General features: G+C 45.4%; 1 protein-coding gene across 3 annotated transcripts in view; it reads right to left on the reverse strand.

Moving 5' to 3' along the window:
• Window positions 1–429: 429 nt before the first annotated feature.
• The window catches only part of zhx2 (zinc fingers and homeoboxes 2), a 30,495-nt gene continuing 16,689 nt past the window's right edge, over window positions 430–14,235 (reverse strand). For all 3 annotated transcript variants that reach the window (XM_020701844.2, XM_011473319.3, XM_020701845.2), the window contains exons 2-13: window positions 9,085–9,441; window positions 8,237–8,923; window positions 6,747–6,959; window positions 6,219–6,485; window positions 5,931–6,137; window positions 5,732–5,816; window positions 5,466–5,651; window positions 4,552–4,940; window positions 2,687–2,924; window positions 2,446–2,614; window positions 2,235–2,354; window positions 430–1,490 (exon numbers count right to left, since the gene is read on the reverse strand). In XM_020701844.2, the coding sequence (XP_020557503.1) occupies window positions 2,237–2,354; window positions 2,446–2,614; window positions 2,687–2,924; window positions 4,552–4,940; window positions 5,466–5,651; window positions 5,732–5,816; window positions 5,931–6,137; window positions 6,219–6,485; window positions 6,747–6,959; window positions 8,237–8,923; window positions 9,085–9,189 (2,664 nt within the window). In that variant the 5' untranslated portion in view covers window positions 9,190–9,441 and the 3' untranslated portion in view covers window positions 430–1,490; window positions 2,235–2,236. The remainder of the gene's footprint in view (window positions 1,491–2,234; window positions 2,355–2,445; window positions 2,615–2,686; window positions 2,925–4,551; window positions 4,941–5,465; window positions 5,652–5,731; window positions 5,817–5,930; window positions 6,138–6,218; window positions 6,486–6,746; window positions 6,960–8,236; window positions 8,924–9,084; window positions 9,442–14,235) is intronic.

The raw sequence follows: 14,235 nt of genomic DNA on the forward strand, positions 1-14,235 counted from the left end.
CAGACACCAGCTTATCCAGGAGGACATTCATGGCTCTAGCTGTCTGCAAGCAGTTGCATCAGATTGGAGTGGAGCTGGGAGCTTGTGACCCACCATTGTAGCTTTGATCACACCTACAAGCTTCTTCAGAATTGAAATGCTTTTCCAAACTGTTCCTAAATGGTCTCCATCAGAAAAACGCTACAAGAGCATGTGAACAACATCAGAAATATGATTTCCAGTGGAGTGCGTCTTTAAGGTTCTCAGCTGGGAAAAGTGTAAAAATTATTTGTATCTAAATGGAATACTTTGTCATTTCAAAGTGTATCTCTGAAATAAACAAAAATTAATAAATAAATAAATAAAGCAAATAAATTCTAAATTCCGTTTAACTGACTCCTTTAGTAGCAAATATGTCTCATTTCTTTCTGCCAGAAAGACCACAAAAAGTCTGGGAGTTCATTGTTTTTTTATTGACCTGCAGCAAGCCTGAAAAAAAAGCATCTGATATTCTGTGCAGCGTCCTGGATATCTGCTTAAACAGAATGAGAGCAGCGGCACGCAGCTTTACTCCGGCTCCAAACGGAAATGTCCGCTTCAACGCCACGCCCAAAAGGACCTGGCAGAGGAAACTAAAAACAAAGGCATCCCTTTCAATCCTTTTCTAAAAATGAGCTGACGGACATGCAGCTGGAGGACGTGGACATTCTGGTTTTCTGCTGTGATCGTCAGTCTGTGTGTCTGCACATTCAAGAGTCCACTCTGAATCCAGAGAGGTCAAAGTTCAGACACCTGTTTTTGACATGCTTCCGATGGTTTCTCCAACAGCCTTGTGGGAAATTCAGCCGAGAAAGATTAGAGGCGAGGCGGGGGAAGCTAAAGTACATGGCTCTGCCTCCTGCAGGAGCGTCAGGCATGAACAGGAAAGGCAGCGTGGTGTGATCCAACAGACCCTTCACCCTTTTCCCTTCAGAAAACATTCTGATCCTAGAGCAGCAAAAAAAAAAAAAAAAAAGCATACAGAGCATGTGCTCAGCGCCGTCAGGCGTGGCCCACAATGCACTTCTACCCCCTCCCGCCACACTTCAGTCCCTTCATTATGATGGCGTTTGATAGAGAGAGCAAAACGATCTCTAACAGAGAAAGATGCAAGTGCCTTCAGAGTCTCCTCACAACGAGTCAAAGGATTTTCAAAAAATAAAAAGATTTGAAGCAAATTTACTATAAAACATCTTGAAAGAAAAGGAAAAAAAACATTCCAGGTTCAGAGCAAACATTCAGAATAAAACTTAACAAAACTCGCTTTTCCAGAAACAAAATTGTACAAATCTTTTAGTTCCACAGACTAAATATGTACAGGGGCCTTTCTTTAAGAAAAAAAAGTACTAAGGTAAAAATAATACACAGTTCCACTTTGGCACTCCTCCTCCTCGAGTCACCACTTCACTGCTTCCTGGCATCACAGCTTCTGGACTTGGTCGCCTCACAGATGAAATCAACAGGTTTTGCACCTGAAAAGACAAGAAAGTCATTCTTTTCTGACAAATCTTCTCTGTTTCTTACCATTTTTTATTTGCCGTCTGGCATCGCCTGACTCGGATGAGGCTCAGTCCAGGTTTCCCTGCTAATGATGGCGTTCCCGTGCCATCGCTTTGGAGGAGCAGAGCTAATTGTTTCCCTAACGACGTCCGGAGCAGCTGGAGGCGGCAGCTGCAGCATCGCCACTTAGCTTTTTGGGAATCTGAGCAGCAATCTGAGCCTTTGAGAGGAGAACTGCTTCCTGACGGCAGCAGCTTCGGTTCCTAAAGCTACATTCACAAAGCAAAGCAGCCACTTGCAGCAAACCTGTGTAAATGCGAGTTTTGGGCATTTACTATAAAACATCAGTTAGGTTGGACTTTGACCAATCAGGGACGGGAATTAGGTAGTGACGTATGGATGGCGTCCCTTTTAATTCACAGAAGTGCCAACCGTTTGAAAATTGATCATGGAGGAGAAATGAATAATTGTGGTGTGCCCGGGGGGAATTCTCTGACACCAAGTCTTTCATTTATCGGAATAAAGCTGTGACAGAAAAAGCCTGGAGCGAGATTCACAGGATTTCCACCGTAAAAAGTAGAAAAAGAAGAAGAAGCTCCTCGCTGATCGATCAGTGTTAATGGGTAAACCTGCATTCTTGCCCAGTGTGCATGTAGCTTCTAACTTCATGTTCCCCTCGTCTTTGTTCAGGAAAGCGTGAAAACGCTTGAACACACCGTCAGCCCGTGACCTGCCCAGGTTGCTCCAAGGCCACAGCTTCTGTGACCGTTGCAGGTTTCTGTTGCTCCACTCCTCCGGCGGTCTCCTCTCCGACAGCCACAGTGACCTTCACCCACCTGGAAACCAAAAGACAAACCTTCAGCACTCTGAGCCTTGGTTTGTGATTTCTACTCAAATAAAAGCATTCTTTCCTCTCTCTCAACTCACTTGTCTTTGTTTTCAGGACTTGTGCCGGTGTGGTCTTGCCCGGCCCGGCTCAGGCCGGCCACTCCCTCAGCGAGTCTGTCAGTTAACCACTGAAGTTTGTCCTGCTGGAACAGCCTGGAGCTCTCCGTTTGTGCTTCCTTCCCGTCAGCTTCTTCCTCTACAGATGAGGCTGTGGGGACGACAGAAGGACATCAGATCTTCAGTGAACCAGAACCGTCTCCATCTTCTCTCCTGAACTCACCCTTCCCAACACCGCCTTCCACAGGCGCGCTCAGCTGCTTCTCAGAACTCTGGCCGTTTTGTTTTGCTGGCTGTGTCCCCGCCTGCTGGAAACCTTCCATCCAGTCCAGAATTTCGCCGTTCTTCAGGGCCGAGCGGTGCTCCTTGAACCAGCGGACGATGTCAGTGCGTCCCAGGCTGGTCTGAGCCTCCAGCTGGCTGTACTCCTCAGGAGTTGGCCACTGGGTCCGGCAGAACGTCTGTAGGAAAAGATGGAGTGAACCGCACATCTCTGCAATGTTACCATGAGGTGCTGCTGAGGTTCCATGATATATTCTGAACCAGGAAAAGTCTGTCAGAGTTAAACAGGAGCTGCTTTTCCACTCACTGTCAGCTGATCCTTTTGATCTACTGTAAGATCCTCCCCAGAGGTCTTTTCATTATGATGATGCCGTTTTCAGCCAAATGTGTCATTTTCTAGGACATAGTTTCTGCAGAGCAGCAGTTCATTAAAATACCTCTAAATTTCGGGCGAGACTGTTGGCGCGGAGCAACCCCACCCCCCCATCCCCTTCGCGTCCTACATAGTGATCCACTACGGCATAGTGAGCAATATCTGAGCGATCCAGCTGTAGAGTTTTGATCCAGATTCCAGCTCAGACCAGGAAAACCATGACGTAGGTGGATCTGGTCGTCTACAGGTGGAGCCATCAGAATGGAGCAGAGCCAGGAGTTTGTGGGCCGCCCAGCGTGTTCCAGATCAGAGCTCCCCAACCTTTTTTACGCTCATTAGACGTCATTGCACGTTTTCACGGACTACATCTCACATTCTATCTGGCGAACGTTTATTGCAGCAACGTTACGGTGAAAGAGGAACAGAGACATTACAAGACGAACCCTGAGCTTTTATTTTGACAGTCATGACATTGTACATGGCACAGGTGTCATCATCCTCTCCCCTTCCTACACTCACTGTGTTAAAATAATGTACTGTCTATTAAATGTAGCTTTCTTTTTTGGAAGTGGAAGGCTCCTCTTCTGTCTCCTGGCTGGGCCTTTTCCCCTTGGCAAAGAAACTTTCCAAAGACTTTTGGTTTTTATTCATTTTGCTAGCTCCTGGGTTTTATTTTAGCGGTAACTTATCACGTGACCGAGAAGAGCCAATTGGCCTGCGTCAAGAGACATAGACGGATGAGAATCTGGCAATTTTCAAAATAAAACATCTTTCAAATTCTGAAATAAATAAAAAGGAATTAATGTAAGTCATTTATTCTTTCTGTACCAAATGACCCACGGACCGCGCCGGGGGGTTGGGGACCACTGATCTAAATAACAAACATGATCTTTTTCAAACATCATTTTCGTCTGGTCCTGATTCACAACAATTCAAACAAAGAAATAGTCAGAAAGGCAATTTTAAGCCTAATTTTCAATATATTTGTGTCCTCCATCATCAGAAAATGCTACAGAACTTTCATCAGAGCGTGTCTTTAAAAGCATCAATGTGGAAAATGATTCAGAAGTTCTGTCTCATAATAGGGACTTTCCGTTCAACATTTGAGAAATATAAAGACTCGTTTTAAAATAATGCAAGTTTTTCACATTTTTATCATCCTATTCACATTTACTCAATGCTGCCTCTCTTCAGTAGCACAGCTCTGTACTGGAGGTGAGTTTTGGTCAAGAACAAAACTAGATTGAGGTTTTGGGAAAACACTTGCATAAGTACAGCTGTCCTTCAGACGGATGTTGGTACATTTCAAAAAGCTGGGCATCGTTTAGGAGGCTGCAGTACGTTGGTGCTAAAGACAGGAGGAAGAAAACCTTCGGTTTGACGGCTGAACGCCATCCTCAGCATGAAGGAAGTCAGGATTCCTCTCTACTTACCTCTCTGAGCAGAGCCAGCGAGTCTGTGGAGATGACTGTGGGGCTCAAAGAGGCTGCCGCCGGGGGGGGATGAGGAGACGAGCGGGACGACGTGAGCACAGGGGGCGACGTTGAAGAGGAGAGGGTGGGCGGCTGAGGGGAGGAAGCGGCGAGCGCAGGGGGGGAGGAGGAGGAGAGGGGGAACAGAGAGCAGTGCAGGGGCTTCCCGTTGTGCTCTCGGTGGGGGGTCCCGTTGAGCAGCGCTCCTCCCTGCCGCTCAGACCTGTCCTCCGTGTTCTTAGAGGCCATGGTGAGTAAAACCTTCTCCATGTTGTCCCTCAGCGCCCTGCGCTCCGAAAACCAGCAGTCCACCTCCGTCTTGGACAGCCTGGTCTCCTGAGCCAACTGGCCTGCAGCGGACGACAGTTTGGAAGATGGGATGAGCCGCGTTCGCTCTTTGTGGAGGCGTTCTACTTTTGAAAGAAGCGCCTCTCCTCAGGCTTCTGAAAGGGCTCATTAAAAACATTTCTGCTGTTTGCACCACCGTAAGCAGCGTGGAGCGTCTCCGGAGTAACAGAAACAAGAAAACACACACACACACACCCGAGTCCGACACTGACAAGAACACCAAAATCTGAGAATGAAGCCATCTGCTCATAAAATAATCCCTGCAGGGATAAATGAAGATCGCCTTGCTCTGTGCTCCAGCTTGTTTGTTTACAACAGAACTCAATATTGTTTCCGGTCGTTTAGACAGTCCTGCGCATCAAAAGGATTTATTCTGATCTAAAGTGTGGCATATGTAATCAGAAAAAGGGTTTTTGTACACTGTCCAATTCTAATCCGATCTTTGATCCGATCAAAGACATTGAGCACATAGAACCGCAGCTCCTGTGACTGTAATGGGGGGGGACCCTGAGGACTGAACTTCATACCCAGCTCTGCCTCTGACGGAGAGCAGCTCCTTTGGAAGCTCTCCTCCAGCGCCTTCAGCTGCTCAGACGTCTTCCCCTTCACCCTCTCCAGCAGGGGAAACTTATGAGGAACCGCTTTCTTGACTGGAACGTCTTTACCGAGCGGCGCTGCCTCCGCTTTCACCAGCACGGGTGGAGTGGGTATGTCTGCAGGGAATACACATTCATGACTGAAAGAGTCACATTTCTGTTCTTTTTGGTAACTTCTCAGAAGTTTTTCCTCCTACTTTTGAGATTGAGGAGCCTCTGTTCGCTGAACCACTTCTTTATCTCCCCTCTGGACAGGCCAGTGGTCTCGATCAGCCGGTAGATCTGTCACATCATAACGTCAAATACAAACATCTATGGTGATGAACAAACAAGCAGCAGCACTAACCTGTGCGGAAGCACGGATGTTGTGATGTGATTGCACTCTCATATCCTTACCTCATCTTCCTCGGGGAACGGGCACTGAGTGTAGCTGGACCTCAGCACCGACAGCTGCTCCGCTGTCTTGTTGGGGTCCACGGTGAAGCTCAGCACTTTGGAGGACGCCGGCCGGGAGGAGGCGGAGACGGTCTGAATGATGGAGGGCCTTTTGCTCTCTGTGGTGATGACGGGACAGGCCAGGGGCCGCTTGAGTGACTGTGCCACCTGCAGACAAAACGAGCCCAAACCAGCCTTCAGAGATCCTCTTAACCTCCAGGTGCCCAGAGTCTAGCTGGGTTTCTGTACCTGGGTAGCAACTGTGAGGGCCAGAGGAGCACAAGTGACGGTGGAACCGTTGGCGACGGGGGTCAGCACAAGGCTGCTTTGGCCCAGAAGCTGACAGGGGAGGGACTGAAGGACAGAAGCTGCAGTCTGCTGCAGGGGCTTGGAGGCGGTACTGTGCACAGGCTGGGCGGGGCTTGAGCGGGAGCTGATCTGGGAGGCGACCACGGTCAGTGTCTGAGGCCCGGTGGAGATGGTACCGTTGAACATTTTCTTTCTGGCCTCTTCCACCTGGGACAAGAGGAACCATAATACATGAGTGTTGGTTGCGTTAGTGCAAAGTAATTTGCTTTTCTTTGCACAAAAAGACAGGAAGCAGGCATCGTGACAGAGCTGGACCAGAGATTTCAGGTTATTCTGACATGAATGGGAACCAGCTGTGAGGATGAAGCATTTCAGTGTCTGAGTGAAATCTCTACTCATCACTGAACAGAAGTATTCTACTTAAACTGCAAATCTATGACAGAATCTGTGCATGCAGGCTCACAGCACCTCCTCAGGAGACCAGCTGATGCCCTGCTTGAGCCGCTGTGTGGTGAACCAAACTTTGATCTGCTCCTCCGGGTGCTTAGACGCTGCTGTGAGCCAGGACAGCTCCGCCTGGGTGGGGTACGGAAACTTGTTGAATGAGGAGATGAGCGTCAGGTTATCGTCGAGGGAGGGGTTGTACTTGGTTGTGTTGAGGGGCACTGCGATCTTCGGGACCTGAAATGGAAAACATTTGTCATACATTTTTTCACATTTTCAATTCAAAACATAAAACTTGTTAGCTGTGCCACTTTTTAGGGTCATTTTGAAGCTTTGATCTCTGATTCTAGACTGAAAAGGTGCCAAACCACCTGTGTGAATCAGTGAAAGCCGATTGGCTGTGGCTGAGCGGTGAACAACCATTTGGCAACACGTATATGCTAGATATGGCCGTGTGATCTTCTAATGTGTTTAAAGACAGTTTTACATGTTCATTTTTGAGTATGTGCAGTAAAAAAAAACATTTGTTTAAAGAAGACTTAATTGTCACCTGTCAATCAAAAAACAACAGCCCTGACATCAAATTGAACATTATGAGGCCAGACAAACATACAACAGAAACATTTGCTTGACGACAGAGTCTAGCCACAATCCAGACATATTTGCAGTTAGTGAAGGGTTTTGGAATAGCCAGCTTGTCCTCAACTATCCTCTAGATCTTTTAAAGCACTGACATAATTCAGGTCCATTTAGTCTCAATTGAAAACAAGCTTTAGTTCAGAAATCAAAGAGCTTCCTCTTGAATCCATTGTTTGTTTTGTTTGGAAAGGTCAGGGTTCGCTAATGTCACAACCGACCAAGACGTGAAGCAGACGACCATGACGATAAAGAAGACATCGAAGCCCCATTCCCGTTGTCCTTCAGTGCCCCCACACTGGCTAAAGCATAAAGCGTTTGTGCAGCCTCTGCATCCACCTGCATCCATCTGTTGGCATGCTGATGCATGTCAGCAGATGGATGCAGGTGGATGCAGAGGCTGTGTCCTTTCAGCAGCTCTTCTATGAGCTTGTTAAATGTCACCAGCTGTTCGGTTCAGGAACTGTAAAGTGTGTATCTAGAATAACAGTGCTGGTTGTCTTTCTACAGTTCATGTGTACTGACGGGATTCTGGGCTCAGGGGTCGTGTGATTCACCAGGAAAGGTAGACCCAACAAACAGGTTCAGGCCTAAAGCTGATCTGGTCTGGAGGTAATAATGGTTTATCCTAATGGTTATGGATGAACCACACTGCTGGACAGATACAAGCTGAAGGTTTTCTTTAACTAATTTTAGGACTTTATTCAATAAGCTTAGGTGAAATAAATGAACCCTCGGTCTGGTGTAGATTCATACTTTGTGCTGATTTGACTTGTTGAGTTCTGATTTGTTATTTTTGTCTTCAATAAATGTAAATATTTGTCACACTTGAGTTTGATCTCAAACGTGTGCTGATGATCCGTGAATCCCGATCTTACCTGGGTGTAGTTGAGAGGCTGCTGTAAAGAAGGCATGATGTGAGAAAGGCCGCCCGCTTTGAGCAGAGTGGACTCTGGGATGATGACGGTGCCGTTCACGTTGAGCGCTGTGATGGCTTTCTTGGCCAGATCTGGGGTGGCGTTCCCCAGCCGAGGTTCCGTCTGTTTGTCATCTGATGACGTGACCTTCGCATTGTTAGCTTTGACTGTGCTGGCTTTGCTCTGCGGCGCCATCACCAGTTTGTTGGCGGCGTTGTAAATGACGGTGTTGCTGCAGCCTTCTATCGTCTGTTCCAAGATCGTCTGATTGTTCTTCTTGATGCGTTTGAACTTGAAGTTGCTCTCCCCGGGATGGCGCCTCTCGTTGTGTTCCGTCAGGGTGTCAAACTTCTTCGTGTTGAAGTTGCAGACGGCACAGAGGTACAGTGGGTTGAGGATGACATTCGGATGGTTGGAGTCCACGTGTTCTTTGAAGGTGTTGAGATTCTGGGTGGAGAAGGTGCAGTATTTGCACTCGTAGCCGCCCTGCTGCTTGCGTGGAGGTTTGGGGGGTTCTGCTGTAGGTTTGTCTGAAGATTTGTTGGTCTCTGAGACCTTGGCGTTTAGGTCTACATCCATGGACGACTCTCCATCTGTACTGGGTGGTGCACTGATGAGCCCCTCCTCAGTGTGTTTCTCTGTTGTTGTCTAATAGAAGAAAAGGAGACAACTTATTTAAAAAAAGGAGGTGCCGAAACTTTCAGAAACTCTTTTTAGTTTTTTTTAAAACCCACAAACGTTCATTCTGATTTAATAATGTTCATGAAGTTAACCAATGCCATAACTAATGCCATGTTTGTGTGTCTTGCCTGAACATCCATGTGGTGGGACTCCTTCTCCTCATCATCCAGCTCCACCATGGTTTGCTCTGGTCGGACCATACAGGGGGTGGAGGCTTTTCGCCTACTAGACATGATGGTTGCAGATCCTGGCTGCGTCCTGGTGGACCGCTGGCCTTGGTTGAGACTCGTACGTGGCCAGGGATGTGGTAAATGAGGCTCAGAGTCCCAAGCAGCAGGACTACTGAGATTGAGTGGTACTTTCTGGAATTGGACTCAGGAGCACAAAGTCTAAAGAATTGGTAATGATTAGTGGCTTAAGCTGGGCTCACCGAGCGTCAGCTCCACCACCAGCAGACTTCCTGTAACTTCATGACGGGGCTTCGCCTGCAGGAAGAACAGAGGAGCCAGGATGAAAACCTACAGCTGTCAAGCATCTACTCTAGCAGGCGGGGGGTGACGCCAACCAGGAAGTAACAAAACGCTGCAGAACCGCAAAAAAACAGAGAGGCTGTGCTAGGAGTGAGCATTTTTGCATGGACTACCACGTTAAAATCATCCTTTTCACCCCTGAGAAAACCCTTTAATGCCTGGTGCTTCAACCTTTAATGTCATTGATGGCTGCATTTTGATTCATGACAAGTCTGGGGAAAGTGAATTTAATTTATTTTTTTACACCACCATCTACTTTAGCTTAATGAAAGTGTGTGGTTTTATGATTGACAGTTGATGATTGCAGTGGATTCTGGGAACAGAGCTGTTTAGCTAATTTCCTCCGTTTTAGCTTCAGGATCAACTCGTCCATGTTGGCTTGCTGGAGAATTTAGCTAAAGCGGTTAACGTTAGCATGGAGGGCACATGGACTTGTGTAAACTGTGGGCGTGGACAAAAACAAAAGAGGAAAAAAACGACTTCATCCGGTCCTAACTCTTTTCCCCGTACTTGGTATGGCTGGGTTAGGCGGACTTAACTCCAGCCAATATGGCGGTGCCGTGAGCTGACAATTTAGGCTTCAAGTAGGGCAGTGTCAAAGGATGACGCCAGAATTGATCTGTTCATTTACTGATATGTCTATGCTTTGAAGCTACGTGTACACCAAACTCAGCAATGCATGTTTCAGTCATCACTTCCACTGAAAAGTCTATGTAGACGCGAGTTTCAGGCTTCCACTTTTAAAACTTGTTCACGCATAGCTATGTACGTTTTTATGACCGTTTTTGGGCTCTAAGCCAGGTGGAAATTTGACCAATCAGGGACTTGGATCTGGTAGTGAGGTATGGGTGGGGTCCTTTTTAATTCACGGGAGTGCTAACCGTTTGAAAATTGATTAAGGAGGGGGGAATAATGATTGCGGCGTGTGCCCGGCCAGAGTTATATGAAACAGAGTCTTTTATATATCAGAAAAGAGCCAGGAAAGAAAAGCCGGAAGCAAGATTGGCGAGATTTAAACCGCATCAACACTTTGCATCAAACCTCTTCCAACTGTAAGGGGCGGACATGCGCTAGTAAACAATAGAAAAAAGAAGAAGAAGCCCCTCCCTGCTTGTCCAGTGTGAACACCACAGGCTGAACACGCGTTCAAGAATTTCTGATTCTAAAAAAATCAGAAATGTTAATATCAGTGCTGGAATTTTCAAGAAAGGTTGGAAAAACATGAAGTAATAAAGAAATACAGATTCTCCTTCTTTACATTAGAAAATCCAGCTGTACTACCTTAAGGTGACAGGAAAAGTATGTGGGAATCACTGTTTGGTCTGTTATGTCGACTATTAAAACATTTCAACTGAGAGTCAGAATGTAAAAAAAAACAAAATACACCAAATCGCATCATAGGATTTTTAAAAGGTAAAACATCAGGGCAGTTGGAGGCTGACTCCACTCTCAGGCCAGATTTAAAAAAAAAGGTTCAACAAAAAGGGGGTGGGGCTAGCGGAGGCTGACTGAGCAAGGGAGGTGTGGTCTTGTTGACCTGCACCAGACTGGGATGACTGAATCTGCAATAGGTAAGCAGGTCTTGTCCCTGGTGTCCTTTGACAGCTCTTTGGTCTTTGCAGTCTGACGGTTTAAGGAGTGTAGGCCGCTGTCTTTTATGATTAATATGGGTAACGAGTGGAGGATAAAGGAGAAGTAACGAGTCTGTGAGGACAACAATGCTTGTTTATAGGAGCTAAACATTTAGCTAAATACTGCTTCATTACACAAATAAATTCGTTAAAAAAATTATACAATATGATTTGACTAACCACAACCTCATAGAGATGTTTCTTTGGCTTTCCACTAACACCAGAGAGTCTTGGTGTCACACAACAGCACTCTGATGTAAAGATGTGTCATTGACTGTTATTGCTATAAACATTGTAGATAAAGTTCACTCATTTACTATTTCAGTTGCAAACACCAAGATTATTATCTGAACTCACAAACTTTATAAATAAAGTTTAAGAGGAAAATACCAGTTAGGGTATTAACCACATTTTTATCTAATATTTAGCCAATATTACAAACTGAATACATTTAAAAAAAAGGTCAGATTATCATTGAGGTTATATATTTGAAAATCTCTATTTATTTGTTGCATTAAATGTTTCTTTTTTTGTCTTTTGCTACACAGACGAGAAGAGAACTATAAAAAATACAGTAATCAAGTGTTGAATTAAATCAGACCTTAATTTTGAAAAGTTTTGTTTCATCCTTCAAACAGTCATTAGATAAAGTCACAATAAAGACTTTTAACTATACATGTCTGCTGGTTACAATTAGGATAAGAATGACCGACAGCAGTTTAGATTACCAATCAAAACTGCTACTAGACTTAAAAAAGTGGTACAAATGCCCATTAATTACTGGTTTGAATCTCTTCCAAGTGATCGGAACAGGTTATCATTTAGCAAGTAGAAAAATCCATAGAAACTCTCTTTAAGTGAGTTTCCACCCTTAAAATCACTCTGAAGAGGAAACTTAAGTAAATATTCTTTGAACATTGAATGAAGAAAAAAAACCCCACCCCTGACAGACATATCATTTCTTTTATTTTGAGTATTTTCAGCTCCTGCGTGTCATCTCGCCCTTCTGTTTGAAAAGTAAACGACACTCTGACCTTTGAAACCCAGATCTTGTCGTGTGCGGCTCGATTCACTGTCTCAAGATGTGTCAACTCCTTAAAACAGCGACTTAGGCGTCATTAGAAAGGCATCCTCATTTCCATGGCATCACTATAGCAACAGAGCCGGACGAAGTCAGTCCTGTTTTCAAGCCTGTGGCAGAGGCTGTACGTCCCCTGTTTGGCCTATAAAAACATTAAAAACTGAACACATTTTATAAAATGTAATCAGGATCTTTGCTTTAGGAAATCCTCTTCATCACAGAGCAGATTGTAGAAGAGATTATTCAGATTATTTAGAGGCAGGAAGGTTAAGTGCGTTCTAAAGGTTCTGTTCAACTAGTTAAAAAAGAATGAACACTGCACACATGGAGCCACCCCCACGCTCTAAACATGACTGTCCTCTGTCTGCTAACACAACCTGAGCTCTGTGGAATACAATGATGGGAAAAACCAGGAAACCGTAGACGTACATGGATCTATTGGTCTACAACAGAAAGGACTACAGAAGGACTCTAGTGGCCCGCCCATCTTAGTTTCTACCTCACAAAAACTCTCTTTTTCAAACAGTATTTTTTCATCTGCTCCTGATTCACAACAATGTGAATGAAGAAATACTCAGTGACGCTATTTTAAGCTTAATTTTCTTTATATATGTCCTCCATTTTTAGAAAAAATGTCACAAGAACATGTTAAAAACACCCAAAAGAGGATGTTCATCCATCAGAGTGGGTGTTTGGTCAGGTCAGCCTGCTCCATCCGTTTGTCTGAGCCAATCAGTCGCTAAGTTTCCAGTGGGATCTGGACCCCAGCCTAAAGGATCATTAAACTTGTATGAATCCTCCTCGGCTTCATCTTGCCTGGCCACACGCCTGTATCTGCTTTCCAGTTATCGATCTAGCTGGAGGATCACTGCACTGCAACAGTGGACCCCCCTTTTCTGAAAACTTTAGCATGAAGACACGGTGCAGAGGTTACGTTTATTAGCCTTGGCAGTAATAAGCTTAGGCTGCAGTCTGGCCCAATCAAGGGGAATATGGTTGTGATCGATAGCTGCATTCGACTGGGACGCGAAAGGACGGACGGATGACGGGACGTGTCAGAAATATGATGGGGTTCAGAAAGGAGGTTTCTTCAAACCGCAGTGAACAAGGCAGTGCAGATGAGTCAGAGATGTCAGCATGCAACCTCAAAACGAGGCGTCTTTGATAGGGCAGATGAAAGCTAGAGTTGTAACAAAAAAAGATGCACTTAGGCTAAACTTGTATCGCTGCATGACGACATGAACAATAGTGAGTGAATAAAACAAGGTGGGATGCAGTTATTTGTGAGCATCTTGTGCCAGAACTTCAAATAAGGCTAAAACATAAAAAAATAAGTGTGAACTCGAGTCCTTGTAGGAAAAAAAATGCTGCTGGAGTCGTACAGGAAGAAGAGAACAGTCGATCTCACCACGGCTCCAAAAATAAGCAGCACAGACCACGAGCTGCACCCACACCGAGCCTAAAGTGACGTCACTTTACAGTCTTACTACTCCAGAAATCTGCTCACTGAAGCAAGAAGTTTTTGTTGCTTTGCATTCTTTACTATCTTCCCTCCCTCGACTTTCCTAATCCATTAATCAGTCCCACCAGAGGTGAGAACAATGCGTCTGTCATACTGGTGTGGGTGAGCAGGAACACCGCCACAAATGCAGCTCCTGTCCCAGCAGGAGGAAGATGGAGGCAGAATTTTGGATTGACGCAGAATTAATTTAAATCTCATCACACGCAGCCCCTGTGGAGCAGAGCGTGGCTGCGGTGTGTTTGAGAGCCCGCTGAATTCTGCATAGCAACAGCACAGCGCTCCTTCTGCTGACCTGCTGGGAACACCACATGTGAATCAATGACGAACAGTCCTTCTGCTGCCAAAGTAGGGCCTACACTGGATTATGTTAGAGCTACAAATAATGGATACATGTTAGTAGCGGAATATCAGAAAGAATATGCACGAATTCTGTATATACAGTATTTCACAATCACAAAAAATTAAACTTGGTGTCTGAATTGGACAAAGAGAGATCACCTATGCCCACTATGCAC

This window comes from Oryzias latipes, chromosome 16, assembly GCF_002234675.1.
Source record: "Oryzias latipes chromosome 16, ASM223467v1".
NCBI classification, from domain to species: Eukaryota; Metazoa; Chordata; class Actinopteri; order Beloniformes; family Adrianichthyidae; genus Oryzias; species Oryzias latipes.